Source organism: Metopolophium dirhodum, chromosome 5, assembly GCF_019925205.1.
Source record: "Metopolophium dirhodum isolate CAU chromosome 5, ASM1992520v1, whole genome shotgun sequence".
Taxonomy (NCBI): Eukaryota; Metazoa; Arthropoda; class Insecta; order Hemiptera; family Aphididae; genus Metopolophium; species Metopolophium dirhodum.
In genome coordinates, this window is record NC_083564.1 from 39126820 (window position 1) to 39141403 (window position 14584).

At 27.4% G+C, this 14584-nt stretch overlaps 1 protein-coding gene across 3 annotated transcripts; it reads right to left on the minus strand.

Moving 5' to 3' along the window:
• Positions 1–664: 664 nt before the first annotated feature.
• LOC132945973 (putative leucine-rich repeat-containing protein DDB_G0290503) lies at positions 665–12616 on the minus strand. Of its 3 annotated transcripts, none has more exons than XM_061015826.1 (10): positions 12082–12616; positions 10946–11139; positions 10738–10879; positions 10090–10198; positions 8069–8210; positions 7788–7991; positions 2616–7713; positions 2371–2546; positions 1630–1740; positions 665–1564 (listed from the first exon to the last, which is right to left on the minus strand). In XM_061015826.1, exons 2-10 carry the CDS (start codon positions 11111–11113, stop codon positions 1424–1426), a joined length of 6291 nt encoding a protein of 2096 aa, XP_060871809.1. In that variant the 5' UTR covers positions 11114–11139; positions 12082–12616; the 3' UTR covers positions 665–1423. The 3 variants fall into 3 exon arrangements, with proteins under 3 accessions (XP_060871809.1, XP_060871810.1, XP_060871811.1); XM_061015827.1 differs by having other exon boundaries at positions 10946–11161; XM_061015828.1 differs by lacking the exons at positions 10946–11139; positions 12082–12616 and having other exon boundaries at positions 10090–10211; positions 10738–10872.
• Positions 12617–14584: the final 1968 nt, after the last annotated feature.

Sequence of the window (14584 nt, forward strand, 5' to 3'; positions counted from 1 at the left end):
TGATTCTGATATTCTAAAACCCTAAAATATGGTTTTTATTACTTCAAGTAATTTAAACATTTATACTAGTAACCAGTTTTAACAATTATAACATATTATGTTTATATTTACATTAAACTTTATACATTAATAATATTTACATTAAATTTGCACATAATGTAATAATACACTTCAATTTGAAAATAATTATTGCACAGTTTCTTTGGTAAATTATTTAATTGTAGTCACATTTTAAACAATACTTATTTAATAAAATCAAATATAATAAAAATAATTTTTAAATTCAGTCACACTTATAACAATTAAATAATTTTTTTCTTTTTTAAATCAAAAACTTGTGCAACAATAATTTTTCAACTCAGGAATAAATATGACATTTTTATGAACTAAACAAATAATACAATATATTCTTGAACTCGCTGACGAACTGGCAATGAAAGCGGCTAGCTCCCCGGACACTAAAATATACCCGCATGTAACATACGACGATGCAATCCGAGCCCTCAAATCGAAATTTTATAGACTCTGGCAGAATCAATGGGAAAAACAAACCAACCAAAACAATAAATTTAGACATAAAACCATCAACCATAAAATGGCCGGACCCACCTGTCAAGCTTCCACGACATGAAGAGACCATGGTTACCAGAGTACGTAGGTTAGTAACCGTCAATTAGCACTCATAAAAACCTAATAATCTAATTTCTAATTATGAAACAACATATTGTGGTTTAATCTCTATTCCTCGACAATGATCTTAAGTACTACATTATTAATTTCAGGTCTACTGTTCTCTAATGTAATATAATAATATAATGAAATCATTTTTTTTTTCAGATTGGTGGTATTTGGAAAATTACATTGAAGCGAAGATTTTTTTTAAGAACAAAATTGACTTGTTAATTTTAATTGAGACTTATATAAATAAACTTCTTTTTTAATACTCTTGAGTTACCTCATTCATTCTTCTAATGCTAAATATGTTAACATTATTGAAGGTTAATTTTACTTTAAAATTTTTTTTCATATATAACTTATGAAACATTTATTCTAAAAAAATTAATAATTATTTTAAGGAGTTCAGATAAATAGTTGTTTGAAATTCTTAACAATTTCCAAATAACCTTTCAATATATTGGATTAAAATCAAAATAATTCATGTAACAGACTTAAATGTATTGAACTTCAAGACAATTCTAGAAGTCTATCCTAAAAATGTGTATACCTAAATCAATATAATTTTTGTTTAATTACAATATAAACCATATAAATTAAATATCACTAAAAGCTTAGTTTGCTTAAAATATTACAATTTACAATTAAAGTATAATTCAACTATTATACAAATGCATATTGATATCTTATAAAAATACAAAAATGATACAAACAAATTATAAATATGTAACGACAGTTGGTAGATTTATTATATTTTACTATGTCTTTCATTGAGTTGCTTTTCAAGTTCTTCAATTTTAGATTTACGATGATGTAGCATCATTTTCATCATTTTACTATCATTCTCAAATTTAGCAATTTTGTCTAACATACATTTTTGGTTTGTCACCTAAAAATATATTACAATAATTGGTATTAAAATAACAATAAAAGTTGTTATAACTTATTACTTACTATTGTACTACTCATTAAGCTTTGTTCTTCAACAGTTTGAGTGCATTGATCAGCTCTACATACATTTGTAATTTTTTTCAAACGCCGTAATTCGCTGCGCAACATATGATTCTGTATAAATGGAATAATATTTTATTTATGTAAATGAACATTTCTTTACATAATATTTATTGTCACAGTTAAATAGTATATTGTGTGGCAAGGACGGGAAGTTGAAATTGCCTTCCAGCACGAGCCACACGCTTTTTTGTCCTTCCTCTGCATTCATTGATCACAGCAAAGGTAATGCAGGGATCTATGCAATAACTAGACTATAATTCTACGACAACAATATTTCATGAAAGAAATGATTTGGTTTTATTTATTTTGAGCGTCACACATAGAGGTTATAATATGATTATGATATGTAACTAAAAGTTTAATTTGTAAGGAACCAACGACTGTGGTATAGATTTCAGTGACTGTTTATGCAGGGTATACCTGCGTTGCGTGTGAAATGTACGCGCAGCACTTGGGGATTTTTATCTTGCCGCTTGCTGTACGGAAAATCACGCTTTTAAATGCTATTGGAAACCAAACTTTCGGTGCAGGTGACAAAAAAATAATTCATCAAGATATTTAAGTTTGATTAAAACAGGAAGACAAAAATTAACTTAAATATTTAATTTTTCTCTTGAAAGTACTGTTGCAGATATAAAATTTAATACAAACAAATAATTTATTGAATAATGTTACGGTTACCTCATCTCTCGCCCTTTTAAAGACAATTTCCAATTCACAATTCTTTTTCTTGAGATCATCAGAGTAGGATTTGGAAAACAGTTCTAATGTGGATATTTTTGCATTTTTATCAAAAATGCATCTATTTAATTGTTGAATGTCTTCCTTCAGTGATTTTTCCAAATTTTTAGCAGTCTCTGTCAATGATTAACTTTATGAAATCAATATTCATATACATTTTTACTAAATCCTAAAATTACACTCACCGGATAATGCACTGTACTCGTTAAACAGTTCCAAATTTTTAGCTTGAATTTCTTGTAGTTCATTTTTGAGTTGTTTCAGTTCTTTATTGTGTTGTACAATTAGCTGACCTTTGTCTTTTCTAAGTTCATAAATGTTTTGCTCATAACTACATATTTCATCATTTAATTTTTTGAGATCATTATTGAAGATTTTAAATTGTTTACATTTGTTTCTCAAAAACTCTCTTTCTCCCGTTAACAATTCAATGTTTCGATTCAACACATCTACTTGAGTCAAAAGTTCAGTTATCTTATTGCTTTTATTGTTTACTTCATCTAACATGGACTCACATTCATTGTCTAAGTTGACATTAGCATGTTTCAATTCTTTAATTTCTTCTTCTAAATATTCACATTTGGTCATTAATGAACATATGTTTTCGTAGATTTCTGACAATGTACCATTACACTTAAGTATTGTTCTTAATTTGTCGGTTACATTATTTACATCAATTAAACTATTATCATTCATATTCAATTTAACTTTATCATTTTCATTATTTTTATTTATTTCTTTTAGCAACTTTTCTGTACAATACATTTTATGTTTCGTATTACTTAAATCAAACTGTAGATCACTGATTTTCTTTTCATGAAAAATTCTCATTTCTTCTTTTTGTAAACTATGGTTTTTGTTCATTATTTCATACTCATTTGTCTTCAATTTAAATCCTACAAGTAAGTTTTTAATATCTTCATCTTTTTTTTCAATAACAGATTTAAGACTAGCACATTCTGATTGAATCTTTCCTATTTGATCTTCCAGACTAAAACGACAACTTTTTTGAACTTCACACATACTTAATGTTTCATTATACTGTTTGGTTAGATTTTCAAGTTTATTTTTCAAATCTTGTATAGACTGATCTGAGTTAGTCTTAAATACTTCAAATTCATGTGATAATGCCTGAAAGTTTTGTTCACTTGTTTTACTCAATTGAGTCTTTAATTCTTCCAACTCACTCAAATAATTAAAAGATAGATTCTCTGCTTTCAAAACTTTTTCTGTTAGTGTTTTTATCTTTAATTCTCTACAAGGAAAGTTTGAAATTTGAGATTTGAGATTTTCAAGTTCAAGGACAAGTTTTTCATTATCACTTTCAACTTGTTGTTGCCATTCTTTCTCTTTTTTTATGTCTTCTTGCATCTGTTTGATTTTATCTTCATATAGTTGTATAATTTTACTGTGGTTGCTAGCCAAGTTTGTTACTATTTGATGTTCTTTAGTCATTATAAGGTTGACAAAGGTGTCCAATAAATTAGACAAATTATGATCAGTAAGAACGCCTGTAATTTTTCCTGGTTCAAGTAGGTTAATTTCATTTATAATGTTCTTTTTACCATTTCTTAACTCTAAATCAATGTCATAGCTAAGGTCAATTTGTTTTTTATTTGCCTGATTATGTTCTTTAAGTTTGGTATGTTCTATTTGGAGGTTATTCAATTCATTCTTTAAATTGCATACCAATGAAGTTTTATCTTGTAAATTGTTTTCTATTAATGTTATACTACTAATCAATTTTTCATTTTTATCAAAAAGTTTTATATTTTGTTCTCGGGATTCATTAATTTGTTCCTTTAGTTTGGTACACAATTGTTGAACATCATTCAATTCATTATTTAAATTGTTTATCAATGACATTTTTTCTTTTAGATCAATTTCCATAAATTGTATATCATTAATATGTTTAATATTTTCATCAGATTGATTTTTCACTTGACATCGTAGTTCACAAATATTTTTTTCCATTTCATTTTTAGCTATATGAAGAGTGTTTATTGTATCATTTTTTTCTTTTAATATCTTAAGTAAATTATCAATTTCTAAACCAACTTCGCTATTGGGAGATTCAGGTTGGGAGTCACAGCTCATTTTCCATGTTTCTTCTTGAGGTAAAATATAATCATTGCCTGACACAACTTTTGTTCTAAAACTTTTTTCACTTTGGTTTCCTGATATCATTGCAGAATTGAGTTCAGTAAGTTTCAATTTAATATCATGTACAAAATCAACAAGTGGATCAATTAATTGATTTCTAACATCACAACCATCAAAGTATTTTTTATTAATTTTATCATTAAATTTAAATTCAAGATTCTGTAACTGTTTTTCTATAGACTCAGCTTTAATGCATGCATTTTCTAATTCCCTTTGCACACTATATAATTCTAATTTGAGGTTTTCACAGAGGTCTCCATACTTAAGTAATTCATGTTCAGCTTCATTCAAACAAGAATCTAAATTTTGTTTAACTGAATTTGCATCTTTTATTTCATTTACTAAAACATTAATAATTGTAGCCAAATCTTCACACTTTTCTTCCTTAAGTTTCATTTCTTCAGTGACATTAATAAGTTGTTCTTGAAGTTCCTCAAAGTTACATTTTAGATTTGCCTTTTCTTCCAGTAACATTTTTTCATGGTCAGTTTTTTTTGCCAATTGTGATTTCATTAAATCAAATTCTTCATTTAAATCAACTAAAACATTATTTTCGAAATCATTAACTCTGATTTGAAATGAATCATTTCTAGAAACTAAAAATTCAATATTTTTCTTGTATTCTTCCAGTTCAATACATTTTGATTCATAATCATTTTTAAGAACATTTTCAGATTCTTCATTTCTTGTCAACATTGATTCTAAATGTAATATTTTTCCTTGTGCCTCATCATATTCACAAGATCTTGACATATAATCTTTTTCTAGTCGATTATATTCTTGCTGTAAACGTGGGTCCAGTACTTGTTTTTGCAAGTGTTCAATTTCTGCAGATTTTAGTAGAATTTCTTCTCTCAAATTAGATACTGTAATGGTTTGACATTTTAATAATGATTCAATATCACAAGACAAATGAACAAATTCTGTATACAAATTATAGTAATTCAATACACATAGTTGTACTTTATCTTGTAAATATTTTTTTGATTCATCATGTTTTGAAATTTCTATACATTGTTGGATTATAAGATTCAAATCATTTTGAATTAGTAATTTTTCTTTGCTAACTTGTTGTAACTGATTTTGAATATTTAAATGGTACTGTTCATTATCCTTTGTATTGTTTAATAGAATTTCATTCAATTTATCACATTTCAAAACTAATTCTGAATTAACATTTTCTAATTTTGTTAATAAATTTGATTTTGTAGCTAATTCAGATTTAAATTGGTCTATTAAAACAACATTTGATTTTATTTCATTCTCCATACTTTCTACCACAGTTTGAATCTCATTTCCTTGAAGCATAGCATATTCTAATTTCATAGTTTTAGCCTCAAGTTCATCTCGTAATTTACTTTCAACATTAATTTTGTTCTTCAGTTCTATTTTAAGTTCAGTGATAATTTTATTGAATTGATCAGAATTTGTGCATTTAGTTAAAAGTTCTAAATTAGTGTTTTCTAATTTTCTAATTATCTCATTTTTTTCATTAAGTTTAGATTCAATACATTTTAGTTCACAGTTAAGCTGTTGCAAAATATAAATTTTGGAGTCATCCTTTATATTTAAAATGTCAACTACTGATTTTACCTCATTGACTTTAACAATAACATCATCCAATTCTACTGTAACAATCCGTAATTCATGTCTTAACGTTTTTTCATTTATTAACTTATCTTCTAATTCAGATTTAAGTTTTGTAATAACCTCATTTAGATCATTAATTATTTCTAAATTATTACATGTTGTTGCTTTTGATTTATTATTTTTGAATTCATCCACAAGTTTAGATTTTTCTTTCAGTTCAAATTCAATGCTATCGAGTGCATTATTTAGTTTTTCAATAGTAATAGCATTAGAGTTTGTTTTTATTTTCATTTCTTCAATTGTTAATTGTAATACATACACTTGGGAAACTGAAGTTTCTAACTCTTTAGTTTTTATTATTAATTCATTACGAATTTCACTTTCATTATCCAGGTTTATTCCAATTCTTCTTTCATTTAACTCTTCATTTTTTAGAGAAAGTTTAAATTTGGTGTCGTCCAATTCGTCTTTGATTTGTTTTTCAACTTTAGTTTGGTTTTCAATTAACATATTAAGATTTGTGTTCAATCCTTTTAATTCTTCAATTTGTAGTTGTAATACGTTTTTAACACCATTACAGACAGTAAGTTCTTCTTGAAGATATATAGCGTTTGACTGGTTTATCTTTACTTTTTCAATAATATCAACGCATTCAAATGTTAATATATTAAACAATTGAATACTAGATTTTAAAAATCTGTTTTCTTCTATAGTTTCAGAAAGTTCCTTCTTCAATTTTTCCATTTCAGTACTTGATCTCTCTTCCATAGTAGAAATACTTTGAAGAATATAATCAAGATTATTAAATACAAATGATATTATTTCACAGAGTTTTATATTTGATATAGACAATTTTTCTTTTAAAATTAAATTATTGTTTGACAGTATATCAACTTTGTTTGTGTTTTCTTCAAAATGTTTTTGAGCAAATTCAATTAAACTTTCTGTATCAGCGTTGTCAATATTAATCTCAGAACTGCCACTAAATTCTTTAATGGTAAATATAATTTTTTCTTCAATTGAATTTAGCTTTAATCTCAATCCATAATTTTCTTTTTTTATATTATTCATTTGAATATTAAAATTATTGGTAATTAATTTCAAATTATTATTTTCATCTATTAGATTTTTGTTTTTTTGTTCCAATTGTTCAACTATATCATGAATGTGTTCCAATAGTTGAACCAGTCCTAATATATTATTTTTTTTAAGACTAAAATACCCTTCATCAGCTAAACATTGAATAGCACATGGAATTGATTTAACTTCAGCTGAATAACTTCGAAGAAGAGATAACTCTTTCAATAGTGAACATCGTTCAGACAATTCTACATTGAGTTGCTGGTCTTTATTTAACAATTGTACTTTTAAAGTGTCTATTTCATTAGTATATGTATTATTCAATTGATAGATTTCTTTAATTTTCATTTCAAGTCTTTTAATTTCTTCTTGTTTCTCTGTCATACAGTTATTACTTAATATGCATTTTTTAATTTGATCTTCTTTGGATTTTAACTCTTTTTTTGTTTCCTACATACATAAAAAAAAAATATAAATAAAAGCATACAAATAATTACTTAAAGTCAACTTGCTAAAGTTTTAACCTGAATTGTAGCCAGAAGTTCATTTTCTCGTTTTTCAAACTTGTTTCTTTGTTCTTCAATAATAATTTCAATATCAAGTTTTTCACTTTCAACTACTTGAACTGAATATTTTAATTTTTCAATAATTTTTTCAGATTCATTCTTTTCGATTTGAAGATTGTCAACTTGCTTTCTCAAATGACTTAAATCTTTTAACTGTTCATTCTATAACATAATAATAAACATCCATATGGATATAGTAAGTCATAGGATAAATCCATTACCATTTTTTGGATACTCACATTATCATAAAACATTTGTTTTTCAAGAGTTGTGAATTCCCTTAGCTCATTGTTTTCCTTCATACTCGTTTCAAACATACGTTTATAATTATTTACACGTTCTCTTAAAACTTTTTTGGGGGTTTCACAAATATTGGAAGATCTGAATAATAAAATATTATAAAAAAAATTATAGATATTTGAGCTAAGGTTAATAAAGACCGATAAATCAATTATTGCTATATTAGAAGACTAACGACTGAAGTAGAATTTGGGGATCAGGGACAACTAACAGTATACCTTGGGATGGTAATTAATAATTATATAGAAATCTGAAGGTGTTGGAGAATTAAAGCAAGATGGCAAATCATAAGGTAAGAGGATTATGAGGACGCCACACGGGCATTTGTTGCTTCCGTCTAATAAACGTACTACATGGCAAATTTTTTATTCACAATAATACATTTTACTCTACAATTTCTAAAATTATATTAAATTTATTGAGTAAAATGTGTTATTGTGAATGTAAAAATTTGGTATGTTGTCCTCTTAAGTCAATTTGATAAGAATACAATCACAACACTGGTCAAGGAATAATTGTACTGAAAGTTCAATGAAAATTATTATCCCGTTTATACTACCAACTACAGCCAAAGGACTAGTTATCTTCAAGTCGATGGTATGTTAATAGTGTTATGCTCTAACCTTGATTTTTAGACATTTCTGTCTTCTATATAATTAGATTAAAAGAGATCGCACAATAGCAACTGTAAACAATGATCGACTAGGCAAAATTCAAGTAAGGACTCTGTTTACTTTTAAAAAAAGAGCGTCCCCATCACTTGTTATACATTATTGGATGACATATTAAATTTTGTTGATACAATGGTAAAGGTATTTATAACACTATGATACATTCCACTTATATGACATCTTTTAAGTAATATATTTGATAAACACACAATAAAGATACAAATAAGAATAAATGTTAAAAACTACATACATGTATGATTTAAAAAGTTTATGAATATAATATTATCAGTAGATAATATTTTTATAGAATAATTTTAAAATTTTAGTAATTGTTAAGTAAAAAGTTGGTTAAAAAGTTTGGCTATCTTATCAAATGCGCCCTACCGTAACATTGCAACTGCAATATACGCTCTACCATATTTGCCACTCTACAGCAATATTTAAATATTATTTTTGAAGTGGATGATGTAAAAGTAGTTTTAATGACATTACAAATTAAATAATATTCAAAGTTATTGTAAATGGACAGAGTATTATTAAAAATAGTTTATTATTACATTATCAAACGTACTGTTGTTACCGGGAGAGTAATTGGTGGACCGCTCCTCCTTGGGATTTTCACTACCTCTATACATTATTACAATATAAAATAATGGAAGGGGTTGACCGTCATTACCTCTATGGATTGGAAATTCGACCCCCCTTCAGAACTAGCATATACCCGCCACTGATTATAACTAGATAATGAATCAACCCTAAACATACAAGTTTTCAATAATTTAAATTTAAATAAAAATTCATCATAACATAATATAAGATTTAAACGCAAAGAGAATTTTTTTTACTATTAAAAACTTTAAGTATATTTAATTTCAATATTTTATAGCTACAATAAGAGCATTTGTTGATATTGGTAATAAATCAAACATTTCAAAGTGTGAGACTTATGAAACACTTACATTAATCATAATTCATAAGTATAACCATTAAACCATTAAACCATTTACTCGAGGGAAAAAGTTAAAATGGTATAAGTTTACCATAAATAATAAAATAAACCTAACCATGTGGTATATGAAATAATCTATTTAAAGATAGGTTATAAGTTTTAACATTTATGTCATGGATCATTATTATATAGTCTTCTGGATATATTTCACACATAATATTATTTATTTGCTAAATAATTATTCTTTTCTTAATGTATATGTATCGTAATAAGTAATAACATTTATTTCAGGCAAAGCACATTAGTTAGCTAGTATATTATGAATATTAATAAGACTTACGGAGAGAAATTACATTCAGTTTTTTCATTGTTTATGAATTCAGTAATCACAGTCGGATCTTCTTCTCCAATTAAATCCCATTCAGATAATTCAAATGATGTTTTAAATTCTATAAACAATTTCTATGAATATTAGATAAAATAATTAGATTATATTTATTAAGGGGATTCCATACCGTGATTTTCTGTTTTTTTCTAACACATGCGCAACATAGGATTTTAGACAGATTCTTTGCCAAACATATCAATTGATCTAATGAAGTGATAAGAATTTTGAAAACAGATTTGAATTTGTCGTCAAGTCTACTTGAAATCGACTTTCCCACAATTTTAATTTTTTGATTTTAGCTTCTCCAAAAATTGAAATACAAAAATGTTTAAATACTCTTTTTTAATATGACGTTTTATAAAATTTGGGGGATAATTTCAAAAATGTGAGAAAGTTGATTTCAAGTAGACTTGACGAAGAATTCAAGTCTGTTTTCAGAATTCTTATCGTTTCAATAGATTAATTGGAATGTTTGGCAAAAAAACACGTCTAAAATACTATGTTGCGAGTGTGTTAGAAAAAAACAGAAAATCACGGTATCGAATCCCCTTAAATAAGTAAAATGTAAATTGAAATAACATAATTAAAAATAAATTAAACCTTTATTGGGATTGCCAAAGTTAGCTAATGATACACTTGGTTGATGCATATTATCATTTTCTTCAATAGTTTCAAGAATACTATTGGAAGAAAATAAATTATCATATTTTCCACTCCAAATTTGTCTTTGCTGATCCCCTTTCTAAGTTTTAAAATACATTATGTGAATAAACATTATAAATAACATAATCATTTTTTTACTTATTACTTTATTTGAGGGTTGATCTTTGCGCCCTATAGCTGATGTCATAATATTTGTTTGCATAGGCATTATATATTCATTTAATTCTTCATTTTTTTGTGTTTCTTCTGCATTCATGCTTTTTAATTCATTTACTTCATCATTTTCAAGTTTATTTTGTTGTTTACTCTCCATTTCTTTATTCAATGTAGAGCATTAAACTATAAAGTTGTCACATTATTACTAAAAAGTACATTTAACTTAAGTAGGGTTATTAATTTTGTTGTCTCCAGTGGCGTAACTAGCGGGTAGGCCGGGTAGAGGTCCAGGCCTACCCACTTTTCCCCAATAAATGTTTTGTATCATATTGAATGTCTATATGAATATAATTAAATTAATATAGGTATTGTAAAATTAGTGTAAATACAATTTTTAATAACTTGCTGTTCATTTGCCGATTGGTTCTTAAATAATCGGCCTCCAATGAAATGCATAGTGTGATGCAAGCAATTAAGCCGGTACACTATATATTATAGAATATAGACCGTATATTCTCGACTCTATTCTAATTGATACTGTCACATGACCCATGTGAATTATCCATTATGTATTCACTTTAAATAATAAGAATCGTGCCTCCAGCACAAGCTTCACTTATGGGGTGCTGCAATATTTAAGTCTTATTTTTGTAAATATTGTATATTATATTCTATTGTGGCAATAAAGATTATTATTATCATTATTTTAAGTCACCTCTATTATAATATTATTTAATTGATTTCCAAAAATAATGAATGTTTATTATAAGTTGTAGTCAGTTAGATACTTATGATAGTTTAATACTATAGCACATGTAGGGGGGCTTTAGGGGCTAAGCACTTCCAAAAATGTCAGTAGCCCCTTCAAAAATGTCGTACATTTTTTAAGCTTATTCAATATTTTTATATAGTAGGGCTTCCCCCCTCAAACAATATTTGTTATTAATAAACATATTTAATGGTAATCCTTCCATCGAAATATTGGGCATACCCAGGAAAAGATGTTTTGTTACGCCACTGGTTGGCTCGTAAAACAAAACTCAAAAAATGAATAATTCTTAGTAATTAAAAAACATAAATATACAGAAACAACATAAATATAGGAATTTAAGTTATAGATAATACCTTGATGTGGACATGTGGTGTTAAGTGTTTGATCTGCAACTGCTGACGTAAATATGTGTAGAGTTAAAGAATTTCCTCCGATAATTGTTTAAGAATATTTTTTAAATGACGAAAGATAACTTATTTCGAGCTTATACTAATGAATATTGAATAGTGATCTGGAATTTATCTTGGTCCGTCGTCCGTGTAATGTGCATAATAGTATCTCGTATGATCAAATAATTATTCTTATTACTTATAAATAATTGAACTATGTAAGATATGACTAAAATATGTATAAACACTAGGTAAACAGTAGAACATAATTTAATTTTAAACCCAATGATCACAACAACTGCTCATTAGGCAACAACCGATATAACCGCCAAAGATTATAACACTGATTATAATTTATAATATTATGTACGATTATTTATTATTTTATTTTATAATATTATCTAAAAGAAAATAATAATTATAAAGGATTTCCAGTTATCACTATTTCCAATTTTTACATTCAATTATACATTAAAGAGTTATGTACTTATTATACACAAATAAGTAATAACCATGAACTAGGATAGTTTATGGTATTATAGTTCATGGTAATAAACTAATAACACAAATCACAATCGTAAATGTGTGGTAATTCCTTTTGCTTAATAATTATTTTTTGTTATAAAAATAACGCGGAATGTTATGATTTTTGTTGTAAGTTGTAGTTCAAGAACTAACCACTATGGACACAGCCTGCGTTGTTTGTACTTTGTTATGACTTATGTTTGGTTTAGCGTTCAGAGTACAGACTACGGACAATTAGTAGACAACTGGATAGTAGATAAGTGACGACCATAGACGTATTATACTTCTATAGTGACGACATACTACAGTCTACAACCACAGGAGTACAGAACAACTGAGTACGTCTGTACGTCTGTCTGAGGAGCCCTGTGGTCCTACCTGTAAGCTCGTCTAGGCAGGGGCGTAATTAAGGGGGATGAGGGGGATAGATCCCCCCCAGAACCTTCATAATATTATATATTATATTATTTACTCACCAATGTACTTGAAAATTTAATATTTTGTGTGTAAAAAAATATATATCCCCCCCAGGACAAATTCCTAATTACGCCACTGCGTCTAGGCAAGTGTTTCCCAACCTTTTTTTATCCCAACTTTCCAAGCCCCCTTTTCGGTTTTAAAAAGTCCCTATAAAACTCCTCCGTTATTTGTGCCCATGATTATAATAACTCGTAATTTCAAATCTATGGTAATACAAGAAGAGCAAGTGGATTAAGGATATATATTGCAGACTTTTTTATTATTTAATATAATATAGGAAATTATAAGACCCACCACCGACCTAATCAGGATCAATATAATCGTGACAGTGTCAAAGTATAATAATATAGTAAATACATACTATATTTTGTCATAAATGATGAATGTAATAATGACCAAAATGAATAACGATTAAGGTTCGCTCTTTTCGTTATAAACATTTAACATACCATGAGTCCATGACTAACATACTATTAGACAATAGACCTTAGGATACTACTTATATTGAGTGAAAGGTCATAGGTTATAACACGAAATAGCTGATAATATAATATATTTATAATCTACACATCCGATATTGTGATTATTACTTATTAGTTATTATAGTTATACTAGTGTCTACACTCTACAGTCTACGACCCACGGATTTAAGATGGTACTATCTTAAACCGTGCTATGACCTAAACGTAAAAAAACGAATACAAATCGAACGCGTTTGTTTTATTAATTGTTGGTTTGCGTTCTGAATAAAATCACGAACACGTCATGATATACCTTTGAATTCACATCGGGATAGATAAAAGAAGCTAGAACAAATATAAGGGTATAGACGTATATACTATATAGTCATGTCTATTTTGTCATGAGTAGAGTGATATTCGGCAGATGACTGTTTACTGTTTAGTTTTAATGTTTATAACATAGTACTATATATAATAGTACTTTAAATCATGACGAAATAAATATCTTTATTTCGTCATGCTGTACACTAATTTACATTTATGCTTTTAAGTACAGACGTACTGCAGACTACTGGCAACAGTGACCACTGACCGGTCGATTCGACAGTTCAGTAGTTCAGCCATAGTCGCAATTTGGACAATTGATTTGGGGGGGGAGGGCTAAATTTATAAAATCAATACAGACCCGCATAATTTTTTTATTAGGTGGATTTAAGAATGAATATATTTAAAAACTTGGGGGGGCTTAAATAAAACTAGGAGTGGCTAAGCCCGCCCTAGACCCTCCCCAAATTGCGCCTGAGTTCAGCGCCACTGTCCAGTACGAACTACGAATCATAATGACTTTTTAGCCGTGCTAAGAATAATTTAATTTCTAATAGTCGAATTAGAAATTTAGAAAATAAACTTAATAAACACAAATACACATTTCAGAAATACAGGAATATATCCAGGAGGCAGGAATATTCTTTAATCTATGAATATACCTATTATAAAATGTA